The following is a 19,167-nucleotide window of genomic DNA, read 5'->3' on the forward strand; positions in this document are numbered from 1 at the left end:
AAGTCAATTGAGTGGATTAAGTCTATAATTTTTAATAACAGAAGTTAACTTGTAAGGCATAAAAATAGAATATAAAGGCATATATAACTTTTTAAATTTATAATTTTGATTTATAATTTTTAATAACAAAAGTTAACTTGTAAGGCATGAAAATAGAAAAGAGAATGGATAGTAAAGTCCATACAGTGACATCAGGCTCATCAGGAATATTTTCTTTTCATCTGGAAGCTATAGATCTGTATTCTTCAGAAGTGTTTGTATTTCAAAATCCATCTCTTATAGAACTGAAGCAAAGGACTCTTGTTTGAAGGTTGTCACTAGTCAAATGACCTCATGAATCAAGTTTTAGTTCATTTGTATGGAAATAGCAAAAAGACTACAACACAGATTTAACTGATCTTGTTTAGGACCCACCAACGTTACTCTGTATTCGATTAATATAACAGTTCCTATGAATGACAGAAAGCTATTTTTAATCTGGATAAAAATGCAGAGTTGACTATTTCCACACTACTAATGTCATTCTTCTCAGTCATCTTCATTTGTTCACACTATCCTTCATCGTAAATCCCTATTTTATCACAAAATACTCTCAATAGCTCTATTGACTCCTAAACCACCACCACCTCTACTTCTTTGCTTTTTTGAATCCTGAAAACAGCCTCTACCCACACACAACATTTGACACAGTATCCTAATTTAGTCTGGCTGATCATCGCCGATGATTTAGTATTGCCCACTCCTGATCTACTGTACACACCATCTTTTTGTGCTGTCCAATACATCATATTCAGATTTCTTTGAGGCTTTCAGGGTCCTCTATCCTTTAATTTCTATTTTTATTGTCAAATTTCACCATCTCCATACTGAATTTTCATACCACTTATGTTAATTGTTCTATTGTATAATATCTCCTTCTGTTCTTAAGAGTTAAGAGAGCTAGAGAACACACAGAGATAAGGTTTCACTCTCTTAAGTTTGTTATTTCTTCTCGTTTGCTGCTTTCTTACTTATATATGATATTTATATATCATTTTTTTCTCATTAAAGGCCAATAACTAAACACCAAACACATTTCAATAGGATTCTTTTTGGTTTAAGTCCACTGCTTATGGATCAGTATTCACTATGCTGTCAAGTGCATCCCTGCTCAGTTCCCAGCTGTCGGAAAAGCAACATCTAAACAATCAAGAAACCCACTATTGCAGTAAATAAAAATGCAAACCCAAACAGTACTGCATTCCTGGAAGTCATATGAGAGTGTTCTAGAGGCAATCTACAACTCATGCTAAGAAACTTCTTTTTGGAGACTTGGTAGGCACGTTATCTTTTACCTGGCATGAATTACGTGTTTCAAGGTGTCAGCCAAACATCCTGTGTTTACTCTGTAGGCAAATTATGGATTGGAACAAGAGCTAGTAACCAGATACTTGGAACCACATAAAAATGCAGAAAAAAAAATAAAAATCTTCAACTCAGTAACAATCAGTTTAAAGACTCTTTTCTGTTTTTAAAAAGAATTGCTCCCACTTACAGTGATATTTAACCTTCTAAAATTATTTAGATTCAAGAAGAAACTCAAATGGAATTATCTAGTATTCTCCTGAAATGTTATATTATAGTTTGAAAAAAAAAACCAACCCTAACAAATTATTAAAATATTAGAGCCAAAGGAAGGTCATAATTTCATATACGGTCTAAGCAAGCACTGCTGCTAAAAGCAGCCAAGCTATTCATCCCCTTCTTTGTTATTTATTTCTAGGACTGCATTCTCCTTGCCAATGCTTCTGCTGAAAAGCAATTTTCTCCAATCCTTTGGCTCACACATGCAGCCAGCCACTTCATCCTGCCACAGAATGACACTACAATAAAAATGCCCTGCACAGCTCTGCCTTTTCTGAATAATGCAATATACAAACTATCACTTCTGTAGATGTTCTCACATACACTTAATGCTCCAAAAGGAGAAAGATTAGCTCAACCAATTGTGCTCTGCACCCTGTTACAAGGTTTTACTCAAAATTAAATATTAACATTGAACTTTTCTGCTTATTGATAAAATTGATACTTAAATAGACTTTATTTGAAACCTTTCCAGGAAGTGTAAGAATCTCCTCATTACATATTTTAATCTTCTAAAATTATATTCTGAATCTAAGAGAAAACTTCTTAGCAAGGGGTGTACTTTACATTCTAGATTTTGACAATAAATCATTACTATTAATTATATTTTAAAAATCATTATCTCCAAAGCAAGGAACCTTAGATGACTGGGTTGCCAGAAATACCTATTACAATATTAATAATTTTTTTAAAAGTGAGGTTGATCTGAAAGATCTCTAAGTAGCTATTGCACAGTCTTTGGAAAGATCTTAATTTTCTTATATAGCTGTTCAGATGAGAAATAAAGCTAAAATGAGACAAGAATATTAAAAGCTAAGAACGTTATTTAGGGATTATATGATTTCAATTTTCTACATGCAGTTGCTGCACATTTGAAAGGGACTACGCCTAACGCTAGGATAGTAATTATTTTACATCACTATGGGGGGAGGGTGGGAATCATGTTTGGCCTTTCATTAAAACAAAAAGAACAAGAATATTGAAAAGAAATGCCTTCTTTCTTATGAACATCTTTATTCATATACTCATGACATAAGACATCCCACTGAGCTGTGTGTATGCACACACACACAGAGTACACAGAAATCAGATAAGGTGCAAATGAGGCATGCATGCTTATACAAATGAAACTGCAATATGTAGTGCTTCTTAAGTAAATTAAGTAATAACCTGTGGGAATGTAGGATACATATGAGGATATAGCCAAAAAAATAAAGAGAAGAGATAATAAACCTCAGTATCTGTAATGGTAACACCAGTCTCTGGCCTATTAAACAGTGAAGTCCTTATAATGCACACCTGCCCTAGTCAGGTTGCAAGCAGAAAAAAAAGCTACATGGCCAGGTAGCTACCATCCTTAACATTAAAGAACAGAAAAAGCTTTCTTCCAAGGCTAAGACAAGACATTGTAAACTCAAGGGGTTTTTTTTCCATCATCATAATTAGTACCCTGGAAAGAAAAAGAAAGAAAAAGAATGAAGAGATTTATTTAGAACAACTGAAAATGACTCATTTAACCTGTATATCCACTAGGATAGATAACTTCTAGGCAGATAACTCTAAATGCAGTTTCCATGAGAACAGAGTCACATCATGATATTTTTAATGTCTTCTCTTAGGAAGTAATCTACATTTAAAATATGGAAACTAGCATTAGGAAGCTAAACTGAAGTTAAACTTAGGTTCATACCCCAGTGGAATACTTTATAATAAAATAAAGCCGTTCTGTAACAGTACTAAGAGGACAATATCCACATTATTACTAATCAGGCTACACTCATCAAATTCTGGAACGGTGCTTTACTCTTCCCAGGAAGAAGCAATATAGAAAAAAAAGTATTCGAGTAATTCCTTATACCCCAGACTATCAAACAAGCTCCAAAAAACATTCTGACTACAAAGCTCAAACAGCCAGGAAGGAAAACAACGCCCACAGATGCTGAACTATCCTACACTGAACCACAAGACCCAAAGGTCAAATCTGAAATACTTCTTGCTATGAACAGTAAAGCAATCCCAAATACCAATTAAATATAAAGGCTCCTTTAGAGAAAAATGGTATTTTTACTGTTCAAAAGTTGTACTAGATACAAAGGAAGGAATAACACCAATAGCCAGTTCCCGACTTGCTCCCTCCCAGGAATCAGTAGAAGGTTTTCAGTTCACCAAAGAGCACTTGGTTGTGGGTTTTGTAAGCCTGGTGTCACCTGGGATACATGGGGCTTTTGTAAGCACGTAACCATACCTGTCTGCTCCTGACTCTGGTAATCATAGAGTTCTGATTCGTGCTGCATAAACTAATATCCAACTACTTACCTATAAGTAAGAATCAAGAAGGAATTTTTCTGCTGTAGTAAGTGAGACTTTTTATAGTATTCACAGAACAGTTCCAGAAATCTTAAGAATAACTTTGTAAAACTATCCTGAGTTGTGGTAGGTCAGATACCAGATCCAAAATGGCACAAAGAAAGACTATTCTGAATGCTACGGGCTAACCCTCAGAATACGAAGAGATGACAGTAGGCCAAGGGACTTCAAAAAAACCAACAAACCAACCAACCAACCACTAGTCAGAAATAAACTGAGGTACTGTTAGAGGCAATCTCCAACATAACCCCCAACTCAATCAGGAGATATTTTGATAAACCCTAGTTATAAATGAGGAAAAACAAATCACATGCTAAGCAGACAGTTTAGTGGTGCAAGAATTCCCCATGAGAGTCTGAGATTATTTATTTTTCTTTATGAACAGGCATTTAAAGCCTGCCATTTCAATGCTGTATTTTAGCAGCACATTCAAGGCAACTGGCTTCTGTTCAGAAAAAAATCCCTCTTGAAAAGGTTTTCTATCTTGTAAGGAGAGCCTAAGTGCATCAGTAACACATTTTGAAGCACACAGAAAAAAATGGACATGCGTTGTGTGCTGCTGCTACTGGAATAACTCAAAATAATGGGTGGGTAAAAATGCCATTACCAAAGAACTTCTGCTAGTAGAAAATTATGTGTTATCTTTTTGTCCAAAACAGTTGTATTTCTAATAGACACAAATAGGAAGAATTAAATGAGTAGATTAACAGCAGAAATATGACAGTACTATCTATGGGAGCTGTAAGCATTCATTTATTCTTACCTCCTTCTGCCTCATCCTCCTGAGATGACACAGGCCCTCCTCCACTTGTTGGGCTGACTAATTCTTCCTCCCTTGCAGACTCTCTTTGCAGACTGACAACTTCATAAATTGCATCCCCAGCACTTGTGTGGCTTTTTCCTTCAGACTGAAACAAAATATGGGTATGTATTAGGTCCCCACTGTTGATAGATACAGTTCCAATAGCATGCCTAAACCAAACCCAAACACATACAAACAAATCTCCTATCAAGGCTGAACAACAGTTTGGGCAAGACTCCCTCTGATTTCTTTGCAATGGCACACCAAGATTGGCAGGAGTTGACAGCTCTGATTCTCTTTAAGTTTTATAAGTAAAAAATATAAATAAAACTGCATTATTTCCAAAGCTGCCTCTTAACAACTATTTTAAGTATTGTTCAGAATGATGATAAAAGCTTTCCTATTTAAATAGCTATAATGAGATGAGGTCAGAGAGAAACCACAGCAAAAGAAAAGAGGAGAGAACAAACAGGAAAAATATTGGAGTAATTGACAACGCAGAAAGAAGAATCAAATACCTGAGGCAGGGGAAAAAAATCATGGTAAGAGATTTTAGTAGGTAAAGACAAGACTAAGGAAGAAACAAAACCTCATGCAAAATTTTTGAAAGCCTTAAATTGTGAAAAGCTCCTTGTAGTGTTTTATGCAATAAAAATAAGCAGAAAATTTGATCTTTATTCCAGTGAGTATAATTTGTAATATACTCCTTTCAATGAGGAAATGTAGTGGCTGTACCTAGCTATAAAATTTGAGTTTGTAGCCTAATTTTTATTATTTCTTACTTTTATATATGTGCATGTGTGTGTACATGTCTATGTGTGCAGATGTGTAGAAATCACAAATATCTGTCAATCTAACAGTTAAATTGGAAATATTAGTGCAGTATCTGTAACTATATATATTTCAGGTCAGAATATTTTCAGCGGAAATAATTTTGTTCTGTAAAAGTAGTTTTTCTTCCAAATCTGTCTTATTAGGAATTTGATAACTTTGAAGGCAAACTACCTCAAAGGCTGGGGACAGGGGGAAGCTGTTCTGTTTTGGTTTTCTTACTTTGAGCTGGAAAAGTTCAGAGTTTAATCTAAATCTTTCATGTTCAATGGACTTTCACATGAAAAAAATTCGTTACCTATACTTCAAGCACTGGATACAAGGTTGCAAGTTTTAAAATAAAAGGAGTATTAGTTTCTCTTCTCAGTTACAGTTCTGAACACAATTATTATTCAGTGACATGCAGTGATTAATGTATTCGTAGAGAATTGTATAGAATTGCAAACTAATGATTGTATTAAATGAACCAGTCCAAAATGCTATTTTGTTCTTTGTGCATCTTGTCTAATCAGTTAAAATAAGGTAATTTTTTTGAACATATTAAAAACATCAATTTAACCATGAAAAAGAACACAATTTCAGTTAGAGAACATTCAATTTGTTTAAAAAACAAAATTATGATTGAGTTGGAAGACTCAATGACACCTTCACTGAGATACACATGAACTGCTGACCAGCACTTGCAGTTTCAACAAGCTGGTGAAATTATGCAGACAGGTAGCTTAAATAGAGACTGCATGGACTGACACAGTATAAATTATTTCATACTGAGAAAAATTTCCTACTGTATTTTACATTAATCGTTCAGATCTGCTTCTTTTGAAGCTGATACTCCCTGGAAGCAGTGGCTCCAATTATCAGCCAGTTTTGCTGACTGAACTTCTCATTAAATCAGTTTAATGAACTTTGGGGTGTAGGCATAAATACCCTGCATTTTGTAACATTGAGCAGGATGATATTAGAGACATTATCCCAGAATATTATTCCCACAGAACACCATTATCAAATAATTACAAAGTACTTGATTAAATCAATCAAGTATTGATGCTACTAATATTATTAACCATCACTATCTATAGCTTTTATTTTTGAAGGAATAAAGGGCATGAGGTACTATGGATTTTGTTGCATGTTACAAGAATTACAGGTCTTCAGCTCCTCGCACATGTTCTGTTTAACTGCAAGATCCATGTCTAGAAAATGCAAATAATTTGGTTATCGCTTTTTTCTGAAGCACGAATTCACTATCTACAGGTATCCACTTTCACAAGGATCATGTTTTAATGATGAAAATGTATATGAGTAACATAGGGCAATAGATAGACAGAGAAAACGATCTTAAATCATGCAGCAATCTGCATTTGTGTAATTCCTCCTATCTGGCTGCACCTCGCCAATCTCAGTTCAGACTATTAAATCTACCTGAATCTTTCCTCAGAAGAGTTCTGATTTTTTTTTTCTGCCAATACAGACAGGTCCCACTCACCCCTTGCAGGAAAATGCCATTTCATTGCTTGCTTCCTCTTGGAACATCAGTTAACGGGCTTCCTTACTGGAATGGGCACCTTGCTCAGACAGCCCAAGTCTAAAGTTTACTGCCAAGGGTTCTGCATGCTAGAACTTAGAACAGGGCAGACTGCATGCATTATTTTCTCCCCCACAGTCAAACACGATACATTTGCACAATGACCAATAGCATTATCGTCATGATTTTACATCAGCAGGAAATTAAGCCACAGGATTCATTGTCCTGTGCAGAGAAGCCATCTATCTTTGAAGCTGAGGTTTTCAATATTAATCCACTGTTAGGTTCACTAGAATCTACTTATGCTCAACTACTTTCCCCAAAAGTTCACAAATGGCTGATCCCAATGCCATCTGCAAAGTTGTTTTCCAAGGAGTAAGAGTGCCCTGAGGTACAGTGTCTTTAGAGGTATTGGCAGGAACAGCTACTGCAATACCAGCTGTCCAATTGATAACTGGCTAAAGAAAGACTTGATACAGATCAACCAGAGAGATCCTGTCATCCATAATAAGGACCTAATCTTGTAGAAAGATTACAAAGATTAAAAGCATTCCTTTCCCAAAAATCTGTAGAACAGCTCCTCAGAATTTTACAGGAGGAAGAGATGCATGTGTTTCTTCAGAGAGGGGAGGCATGTGAACGTTTGTCACATTATAAGGGGTGAGAAAGAAAAAAAGAAAGCATCCATATCGCTCATTTAAAAATAGTAGTTTTAAGTGATTTAAAAGGAAAGCTTAGCTGATTCTAGAAAAGGATTAAACAGCTGAGAATGTAATATTTTCAAATGTATTTTCTTTAAATTTAAAATGTAGATATTCTCAACACTTGCAAATTACAGTTGGTTTTCTCAGATTTTCTTAAATTCTAAGCTGCTATTCTAATCTCTAGAAGAAATACAGAAACAGCATTGAGTGAGATTTATTTACTCACTAAGTGTTAAACACAATGGCACTTTTGCCATGTAACATCAACATCGCTTGTTTTTTCAGACCTATTACTGTACCCCACAGGAAGATGACAACTTAAATATTCACATTAGGCTCAGTCAAATTAAATCACTGCTCTGTGGTTTCATTAGTCAAAGATGATGGACCACTGTTCCAATGCAAATGATACAGTTAGCCTCTGCTGTTCACTTCTTGAAGCAGTACCACAAGGTAAGTCTTTGGAGAAAGCAGGTCAGCATCGCTGTGGGAGGATGCAGTTGCACATCATCCTACACTGACAATGGGCAGACACACATTTCAGGTACCTCACCCAATGCCAAAAACAGAGACTTTATCGTTCTACCCAACAAGTAACTATCCAAACATTAGCAGATGAGATGGATGTATCATCTCTCATGCTTGAGGAAGAAATAAATGCACATTAATCACACAAGCACAGGACTGGGAAAACTAACATGGAGGGAATACGCAACTATGCATTAAGCTTCAACCTTAACCACTTCCCCCTTTGACTTAAAAGCCAAACTCTAAGGGACTGACAAACTGAAATACTTCAGAGAAGAGATTCTGCTAAAAAGGTTATTTCTTTACTGCTATTTGGACATTTCATAATGTTCCAATCGCCAGTGAGAAAACAGATGAACAATGCTAATTGAATAAATCATTGCAACAATAATACCCTTAGCTTCACATTTCATAAAGCCCTGAGGCAGTGAAGGAGAAAGAACATAGTTCATTTTTATACCCTCATCAGCAACCACGAGGCTGAAAACATGGCAAATCCTCCATTGCAGCAGAACTTAGTTTTCCAGATAATCTTCTTCCAAACGTCTCTTTTTGAAAACATGGAGAAATCTACCTTCTCAGATACTTTGAAAAAACAATAGCCTAACTCTTTTAAACCTCTACATTAGGTTTCTTTGCCTTTAATGGATTCTATTCTTACAACCACTTACATTTTGAATCTCAGGAGCCAGCATTTCCCTTAGTTATGTATCAGTTGATTTTACACGTGAACAATTAAAGTCACTTCCCAATTTTACTAGTCAAATGGACTTGCTTTAAATGTCTGCACACAGGTCCGATTGTATGAAATTATATAGAATTCAACAGGTAGGTTCAAAATTATTTAAGCCCACAAAGCCAATGACTTATGACTCATTATAATTCAGTTTACAAAGGCACCGGACATTTATATATGCTACTTATCCATTATGCATTTAAGCATCTCAGAAATAAATAGCTAAAAGAAACAAACTACTGAAGTGCAGGTGCCATGTTAATTTTTATAAAGGCCAAATTAAGACAGACAAAACAAACGTTCCCAGCATAACTTTTCTTTAAAAACCAAACATGCATTACCTGTTTTAGTTTCATATAAAAAGTTTCTGTGAAGGTTTTTCTGCTGAAATACCAGAAGCGTTCATTGGCAGGATACACACGCACAACAGTCTCCAGCAAAAACCGCACTGGCTCTACTACCTCAGTAACCACCATATCCACTGCCACAGTCATGAATACACGCTTATCTAAAACACAAGTCACATACAGAAAGTCAAAGTTCAAATTTCTCAAAACAATAAATTACTGGAGAAAACTGCCATTTATACTGAAAACCTTTTCTATATAATTATTGATTCTATTGCTCCCCTTTTATTTATCCGAGGTCTACACTCTACATGCCTGCTGCACAGAATGAGTATGCGTTAAACAGTGTACCAAGCAACTCTGACAGCTTTTTAAAACAAAGAGAATATGTCTTTGTTATAAGACAGAGGCAAAACATCATGCAAAGAAAACAGCATTAAGATACAGGATACCCATCAGACAAAAGGAACATTCACTGGATAAGGTCACATTTTAAAGTGTAAACTTACAACAGAGGGAATATATGTATGTATAGCAAATCAGATCTCCTACAGCATTGTTTATCCTAAATCTTCTCATAACACTAAGAACACTTCAGATCATTTTTTTTATGTCCACGCTCATACTTTGTCACTTAAAAGGACCCCTCCCCATCCCACCCTCTGGGTCAGACAGTCCCCATAGCAGCAAAACGTATTTTTAAGGCAAAGCATGGATCAGTAATCTTAATCTCTAATAGCTCCATCTTCCTGACACTGAAGCGTAACTTCAGCTTTTTCAAGTAGAGAAGAATGAAGGATCAACTGACCAGAGGACAACACTGAAATAGTCCAAGTGCATCTTGCAGGTTTACAGTGCAAGAAAAGTTTTGCTACTTCTGGAAACATTCAACACAAGAGAGAGGTAGTAACCATCATGTTGCATCACAACTGCTGTCTTTCTTGCAGGAAACACAGATTTTTAAAATAATGTTTCACATCAGACATTATGGATCCCTAGGTCCTCTCTTCTTATCAGACCAAGGAGGGAAGTGGGCATTTAAAAAATGAAACCAAACTAAAAAAAACCCCACACCACAAAATCAAACCACAGAGTTTGTATCGTAAAATGGAAACTGTGTCAAGCTGCACAGCTAGAGTTTTGCCTATATGCTACCAGAAATAATGTGGTTTGAAAATCTATCAGCAAAAACAGTGATGATGGCTGTAAGCATCTCAATGCCTTTAAACAACTGATATGAGCTCTGCCTTGGGATTAGAAACAAACTCCAGATTCACATTCAAACCTTTTACATCACATCAGCGAACACAAATTCTAGCAGTAAGAAAACTTTGCTATATAATGAAGCACTTCAGTGCATCACTTCCAGCTGCCCCAAGACAAAGGGGTTGTAATGCTATTTGTAATCAACTCTCCTCACAAACTAGAACAAAGAGAATAGCAATGCCTACTCTTTATACTGCTTTGCTGAGTACGGACAGTGGAAAACAACTTCTGCATGCTTAGGACCAAAAAGTCCCAATAACCAAACAGGCACATAAACCCCAAACACTAACTTAACGTCTCCAAATCAGCAACACAGAGTTCTGTGACCGATTATTCACATCGCTATGTTGCGTATGTTTATACGGAGAAGTTCCTAGCCATGGGCTCCTGGAACATAATGGTGTACATACTCAGACATACGCACCATGATTCCCAGGAGAAAATACATACACTAAACCCATGTTGGGTAAAACAAATTTACAGATTAGATTAAATTACCTTTAGGAGTTTCCGTATTAAGTACTACAAACATGGGTGCATTAGGATTCCACATTCCAGTAATGACATAAGCCTTCCCATCAGAACTCTTTCCCATGGATTCCTAAAAATAAGAACATACAGGAGTCTATTAGAGTCATGGTTCGAGATCAAAGAGATTGATTATGGGGAAGGGAAAGATTATTAGAGCTAATTATTACCATGTCTAGTAAATGCATGTCACTGTTCTTCACATTTCGTCCAGGGCTTAGTAGCATCCCAAAGCATCTGTGAAGTTTATTGAAATAAAAGAGGAAAAAAAAAAAAAAGGGGGGGGGGGGGGGGAATAGATATTAGCTTTTCAAAATACAGAAGTATTTTCTTGAACGTAATGGCAGAGCCAGCTACTGCTTCTAATTTAAAGAAAACCTTTCTTAGCAATTTTTTGTTAGCGTTATGGCAACGCTTAGGAAACATCACAATATCTATTATAGAAATGACAGTGAAATTATTTTCCAGAATGAAGATGACAGAAATTAGTGTCTGACTTGTGAACAATCAATTATTCTTCAAGACAACTTAGGATACTGAGTTTAAACAACTCCTATACATCAGTAATGGAGATTGGCAAGAAGAAATTCACTCTCTCCCCAGTCCATTTAAAAAACTGTTTTCATACAGTCATACGTAAAAGTTACAAATTCACCCATTCTATAATCCACAGTGTCACTGCTGTAAAACATCATGTAGCATCATGGGCCCTTAAAAAAACCCCAATTTACTCATTTTTTAGACTTTCATTCTTTATTTTTTAAAACTGAACTTCTGTATATACAGGGCCTTGAATTCCACAATTCCCATCCAATCATTTAACAAGAAAATGTTCTTGGTATTTTTAAGAGTAAAAAAAAAAAAACAAACAACCTTCTTAAAACATTCAGACTTTCAAAACTTCTGAATATTGAAGGCACAAATCCAGTTCTGACATTTCTGCAAATCATCTTTATCCTTCTCTTCTTTGAACACACTCCTTTATGAATAAAAAACCACTGAACAGAATTATGTATTTGTAACATAATCTGCAAGCCATTTTGCATAGACTTTTAAAAATGTTAGATCTCAAATGACAAAAAAAGAGAACAACTTTAAGCAAGCGCATCATAAAAAGTTATGGAATACGGGGGTCATATTTCAGAGGGTTTTTGCTTTGAGGATTTTTCTTCTGTACAACTCAATTCTCTAATAATCAGACATACCATGTTTTACCACTGACTCTCAGAACGATGTAAACTGGAAGCGATCTCTACAAGCAACCTGATCCAAACCTCTATTCAAAAGAGGACCAACTCAAATCGGGTTGTGCAAGGCTTTGTCAAGCCAAGTTCAGAGCACCTCTGAGAACAAAGAATGAATGATGCCTTTTGTCAGCCTGTTCCAATGCTCAACTTCCTTTGTACTGACAGAGGAATTTCCAGTGAAGCAACTTGTGTCCATGAACTCTAATCCTACCACTCTGCACCTCCATGAAGAGTCTGGCTCCATCTCCTCCACACCCTTCCACCAAGTATTGAATGCACCAGGAAGTGCCTCCCATTCCCACCTTCCCAAAGTCTGAACAAAAGTAGTTCTGTCATCCGGGCAACCCACTTAACCCAATGAAAACTTTAATTTTTCAGTAAACATAAATTATAAGACATTATTTGAACGTTCATAGGTTAGCAGTGAAGATAGAACAGTTTAACAGCTTTCAGGCAGGCACACTGTATCGTGAACAGAGATATAATAACAGCTATCATTTCAATAATGCTACTAACTGTGAAAGTCTTAAGATAAGGAGTTACTACATAATCTAGTATGTCTGTCCCTATTATATGTGGGTATATGATTTTCATTTTCCACCTCATTACACTTAAACAGTAACTTACATACACAATTGCATTTTTCCTTCTCCATACTCTTTCAGTACTAGAATCTTAAAAACCAAAGAGGTAAATAAAACAGTAGATGACAAGTTTGATTTATCTAGATAGCATAATGCAGCACCATGTAAAGCAACCAAGGTAACTAGAACGCTAGGACTTGTATTTAACCACACAAGCAGGCTTCTCTGTGAGACTAATTAGACCAGGCAGAATGTTACAGTAGACTTGACTTATTACTTTTTGTTCTGGGGTAGAAATAGCTTTGAGAGGACTATTAATTTATAATAGTAGAGAGGTCACTAGCTTCTGGTACATCTGCTAAAGAAAACTGTAAGGCTAAGATTCAGAGGCAAGCAAAACATCTGTGTTTTTCAAAGACAACAGCTCAAAGATCCTAGCTCTTGCTGTGCATCTCTCAGATGTACACAAGTTTTGATGGGTGCCAGCCAAAATTTTTGGGAAGTATGCTTCAAAAAGAGTGGGAGTCAGGAACAAGTAACCCCTGCCTCTCACAGAAGCAGATACTTATCATGACTGGCAGCATCCTGCCACTAAAAGAGTCAAGGCTTCTCTTCCCACTAAGTTCAAAGAGCAAAATGAGTGCAAATGAGTTCAGGACCCTCACTTGCAGAGGAGCTAGACTTTATGCAGTTGTCAACACATTCAGCCTCCAATTTAAGGAGGCTGAACCACACACCCAGGATTCAAAATGACCTGCATAGACCGTGAGCCTCAATCTTCCTACTTCCCACAGGTTGGCTTTTCTGCATCTACAGCTGGCTACCAAGTGGCTATGTGCAGGTGTGCTACTCTGCCTAAGTTCAACTAGTTTCCAGACCTGCAAAAAAGAACTGAAATTATTCTTCACTAATATATATTTCTATTTATAGAAATACAAATGTTACACACAGATAAGGCTGATGGTGTTAAGTTAACATGGTAACATGATCTTTAAGTTTCCAGTACTACCGAGCAACCAACCAATATTCTGTGCATCAGTTCTAAGGACACCAGTCTAGGCTTTAACCTAAGCTATACCTACGTAACTTGGTATTAACTCTCCTGTATGATTGGTAGCATACTATATCTAAACATCACTGTATCAAGAACAGTCAATCCTCACATTTCTCACAGAATCACAGAATTGTCTACGTTGGAAGAGACCTTGAAGATCATCCAGTCGAACCATCAACCCAAGCTACACCATATCCCTCAGCGCTATGTCGACCTGACTCTTAAACACCTCCAGGAATGGGGAACTCCACCACCTCCCTGGGCAGCCCATTCCAATGCCCAACAACCCCTTCTGGAAAGAAATGCTTCCTAATGTCTAGTCTAAACCTTCCTTGGTGCAACTTGAGGCCATTCCCTCTTGTCCTATCACTTATTATTTGGTTAAAGAGACTCATCCCAGTTCTCTGCAGCCTCCTTTCAGGTAGTTGTAGAGCACAATGAGGTCGCCCCTCAGCCTCCAGACTAAACTCCCCCCCAGTTCCCTCAGCTGTTCCTCATACGACCTGTGCTCCAGACCCTGCACCAGCTCCGTTGCCCTTCTCTGGACACGCTCGAGTCATTCAATGTCCTTTTTGTAGTGAGGGGCCCAAAACTGAACACAGGAATCGAGGTGCGGCCTCACCAGTGCCAAGTACAGGGGAACGATCACTTCCCTGTCCCTGCTCGCCATGCTATTTCTGGTACAAGCCAAGATGCCAAGGCTCTTTTACTCTCCAGAACAACTTTCTTAAAGCCCCTGATCATTAACCAGAATTTTCTTCTTGAATCTTGTGAACTTAATTTCCCACATTGTGGGACTGAACCTATGTAGTACCATGCACAACTCAAACCTGGGCAACAGGAATGAACATCATTTTTTTACCTGCTCTGACGTATATAAAACCAGGCAAAACCCAGGTCAAGAAGGCCACAAAGGTAGGAAGGGCCAAAGTAACTCAACTGAGAATAACCTACTCTATCAGCCTGACCTAGCCATACGCCCACACACACGAGGAGGTGGCAAGTTTCTCTGATCCCAGGCTTACTCTTCTGAGACCATGAAGAGATATTCTTGAACTCTTTAGACCAGAGACCGAATTTCTTCAGCAACAACATTTTTCCACATTATAATTTCCACTAAGAAATACTTCTGAAGACACATTAAATTGCTTAGAAGATTGCTGTCTGATGTAACCTGAATTGATCTTTTATACGGGTTTGGAATTTTAGTATTATGCAAGGGTAAGTACATAAAATTACTTACAAGCCTGTGTATGTCATGTCAATTAAATAACTTCATATCAGCAAGGTTTGTGGTGATATAAATAACATCCTAATTCAATATCCAAAACAACGTAAAAAAAAGCTACTTTCTAAGGAAGGTGGGTTGGTTGGGGTTTTTTTTTTTGGGGGGGGGGGGGGGGGCGCGGCTGGGAAGTGGGGGGAGAACCAACAATCAAATGCTATTCAGAGTTTATCATTCATTAACTGATTTCTGAAACCAACATTCTTTAAACTAAAAATACACTGAAAATAGGATTATGTTTTTAAAGCCAATGACTAGCAAAAAGTACAATTTTACAACACAAAAGAATAACAACTTAAAAATACTGCAGTATATTGCTTGTCTAAAATTTTCCCTTCATTTTTGAAATAAGAGCTTGAAAGCAAGTCAAGAGAGCAATCTCAGGTTTTGGGAGGGCTGTGGGTTTTTTTTCCTTGATTCTCCTTTTATCTTGAATTCCCTTTTCACTAAAATTGAATTCTCCTACTGTTACTCTTTTGGTAAGACTGCCATCTGGTGGTGTATGCTATTTTTAAAAATTGAGCTACTGAGAAGGAATTTCCTAATTAATACAACACCTTCTACTACTGTAGTTAACAAGAGTCTGCCGTTAATGAACACATTAAATAACAGTGATTCTTCAGATGCATGGTCCACTTCTCATGCAACTGCTTTGCACAAAAGGTCAGGTTATACTGTCCATCCCCCTCATGTAATTTCCAGGAAATACAACACAAGCTCTACACAATCACTTGAAGATAAACATTAAAATCATAACAAAACTACAAATCTACTCATCCTGAATACTCCACCAAAAGATTCCTTCTTCTAACCACTAGGCTGGTCCAAACTTGATCTAGCAGATTAATGTGCTCTGAGGTTTAACATAGCTCAACCTAACTCGGTTATTTTTCTAAACAGTGAGATGCTGGTAATGTAGGATTACAATACATGGTTTTACACTACTTAAAAACAACAGAAAGCAAAATCAAAAAGATTTGAACATTGTAAGTGTCCTAACACCACACTCAAAAAGACAATTAAAAGGAAAAAAACCCCAAGAATATTGGAGTACTACAGGCTACGTTTCTCATTATCACCTAAAAAAGTCACTTAAATACTTCAAAATAAATTTGAGACTGAACCTATAAATTAATTATATCGAGCAGTAATACTTCCTGTGCTATTATTGTATTTTTTCTGTCACAAAAAGTTGCAAAGCCAGGAAAAAGTACATTAAACACTATTCTCTCAAAAACTTAACCTGCATTATTTTCATAAGCATCTTACCTTTCAATGGCCAGTTCTTTGTTCGAGAGCTGCTGAACCGTAATAACCACTTTCTTCTCAATTCCCTGTTTAAGCTTGAAATATAATTTCTCCCTATCCTTTGGCACAGGGCTAAGGGAATAAAGAAGCAAGTTTCTTTAGCACAGGTATAGAACATTAACTGTTAAATACAAAAAAAATAGTAGCAGCCCACTTAAATTGTTAATGGCTCAACGTATTTGAGAGACCGCCCCCTCCTTTATTTACAAGGTAATAAACCAGCACTTAAAAAACCCAGACTATAGGCTCACACTTAGTATGTTCTCTGGGGGATTTATCAGACAAACACATCCAAAAATGCATGGGGTGTTTTGGGTTTCAAAATGATAGAAAATATGCTACATACTGGCTATGAAGCAAAAAATAAATAGGACATTTTCACAGAATTAAATCTTATTACCAATTCTCTCTTCCATTCCAAAAAATCTTGTATAGGCAAAGAATACTTTGCTCCCCTGTCCCCTTTAATGCTTAGAGAAGTTTACATTTCCTAAATTTTCAATGAATTTGGAACTCATTAGCTTATTTTAAAAAAAAGATAATAAAGAGACCACTAGACTGTATTTACTCAAGAAAACTGGTTTGACTAAAGTTTTTAACAGACTTCCTACTGTCTTTTCCATTTACAAAGGCCTGCCTTGAGCATCCTACCTGATATCATGTATTTAATGAAACTCATTTGAAAAACATATCCTGATTTTTAATCTTTTTACAGAAAAAATACAGAGAAGAAAATTGTAAAAACAAAGCAACAGCTTCCTTTTTGTAACAAGTCTACTTATGAAAAGAGGCCAAATCAATTTTACTGCAACGTAGTAGTAGTGCATCCTGCAAGTAGCTATATGCTTTTTTCAAATAGATTTCTAAGTTTCCCTTTTCAATTAGATTACCTAAAATTTCCTTTTCCATCATCTTCTTTGATTTCTAAGGAAACACGGAAAGTATAGACATCACTATCTGGAGTAGGAAGAACAAAGTCCTTAACATGATCTGATGCTTGTTTGGAAGAACGTTTGAATGCTGTTGAGAAACTATATAAAATTCGGCTGACCTGCAGAAAGCAAAAGAATTAATAGTTTTATCAAAAATAAGAGAGTGGTTTTAATGGGGTATTGTGATGTGGTTTTGAAGGTCATAGAATTACTGTCATTTGTCTCTTACACTGAACACAAAGCATGCCTCATAAAACACAAAACATTTGGATTGGGTGTTTAATAATCAAGCAAATTCAGTAACAACATCTCCTATTTTCATTCATGTCACATTCACTGCTCATGTAATATGTAATAAAATGTAATATATATTGCAAGATTAGGAATGCAACTCGAGGACCTGAATAAGGTACTTTTCAGGTTGTGTATTTAACAACACAACTTACAGCTTGCTCTTGCAAATGTCAAAAACCAAGGAGATCTCTTTCAACCTCTATTTTCCACCCTAGTAAATCCTTTTCTCCCAAATATAGTTCTTCCCAAAATATCTAGAGCAGAGTACTGTAAAATTATTCTTTGTAACTCACAAGGTCTACACTACTTTAGTCTGAAACCTACTCAAATGAGGCCTGAAAAAAAGAATACTTAAACTTAAGCCTTAAACTTAGGCCTTCTAAATCTTCCCATTACAGTGCACTTTGGAATTTTATTGAAATACTAAAAGAAAAAATAAGTTATATTAATATTCACATATGACAAGCTTCACGTTCTGTGAAACTCTTTATATAACTTGTTAACATATTTTTCAGGGCACTATATACAATTTTCACATCTGGAATAACTTCTTAAAATACAGCTTATATCCTCTTTACCAATCACTGTACAACATTTAATACTTACTGCCTCTTTAATCTCACAGGAGAAAACATGGATTTGGAACTCTTCTGTTCCACAGCTGCTTTCAGTAAATGCAAAACAGTCACTCTCTGAAGTCCCATTTTGTCCACGCACACAGAACAATACCTTATAGATTGGAAAAGAGGCTATCTCCACATTGCTAGATTGATCTATTATTCTGGCAAGGAAGGGAACAGGGAAGATCAAAGAAGTAAGTCAGTAAAAAAAACAGGCCTGGCTGAAGGGCTTTTCTGCAATTAGATAAACAGAAGTGTCAGGCTTCCCAAATGTAAGTTGTAAATGGTTTTGGTTGTTACATTATCTTACTTTATTTTATTCTCCATAATTTAGACAAATACAGTACCTCTATATCATGCAATAACAATGACCATCATTGGTGTGCAATTGTTCATGAAAAACACAGAGAGTAGAAATGTAGAAACCACAGCAACATGAAAATGTAATTTACATACAAACACCAAAGAAAATTCAACATTATAAATTAATTTAAATCTCTGTTTAAGAAAACATTATTTATTCAGAATCTACAGGACTATATAGCTTCACAAATGCTTGCTGCCATGTTCAGGTGAATATTAATCC

General features: G+C 36.2%; 1 protein-coding gene across 8 annotated transcripts in view; it reads right to left on the reverse strand.

The window, feature by feature from the left end:
* RABGAP1L (RAB GTPase activating protein 1 like) overlaps window positions 1–19,167 on the reverse strand; it is a 262,266-nt gene that overhangs the window by 214,917 nt on the left and 28,182 nt on the right. For all 8 annotated transcript variants that reach the window (XM_074906992.1, XM_074906990.1, XM_074906991.1 and 5 more), the window contains 7 exons: window positions 18,568–18,742; window positions 17,626–17,786; window positions 16,697–16,807; window positions 11,428–11,494; window positions 11,228–11,330; window positions 9,458–9,624; window positions 4,754–4,898 (listed from right to left, as the gene is read on the reverse strand). In XM_074906992.1, coding sequence (XP_074763093.1) covers window positions 4,754–4,898; window positions 9,458–9,624; window positions 11,228–11,330; window positions 11,428–11,494; window positions 16,697–16,807; window positions 17,626–17,786; window positions 18,568–18,742 — 929 coding nt within the window. The remainder of the gene's footprint in view (window positions 1–4,753; window positions 4,899–9,457; window positions 9,625–11,227; window positions 11,331–11,427; window positions 11,495–16,696; window positions 16,808–17,625; window positions 17,787–18,567; window positions 18,743–19,167) is intronic.

Source organism: Athene noctua, chromosome 5 (assembly GCF_965140245.1).
Source record: "Athene noctua chromosome 5, bAthNoc1.hap1.1, whole genome shotgun sequence".
Classification (NCBI taxonomy): domain Eukaryota; kingdom Metazoa; phylum Chordata; class Aves; order Strigiformes; family Strigidae; genus Athene; species Athene noctua.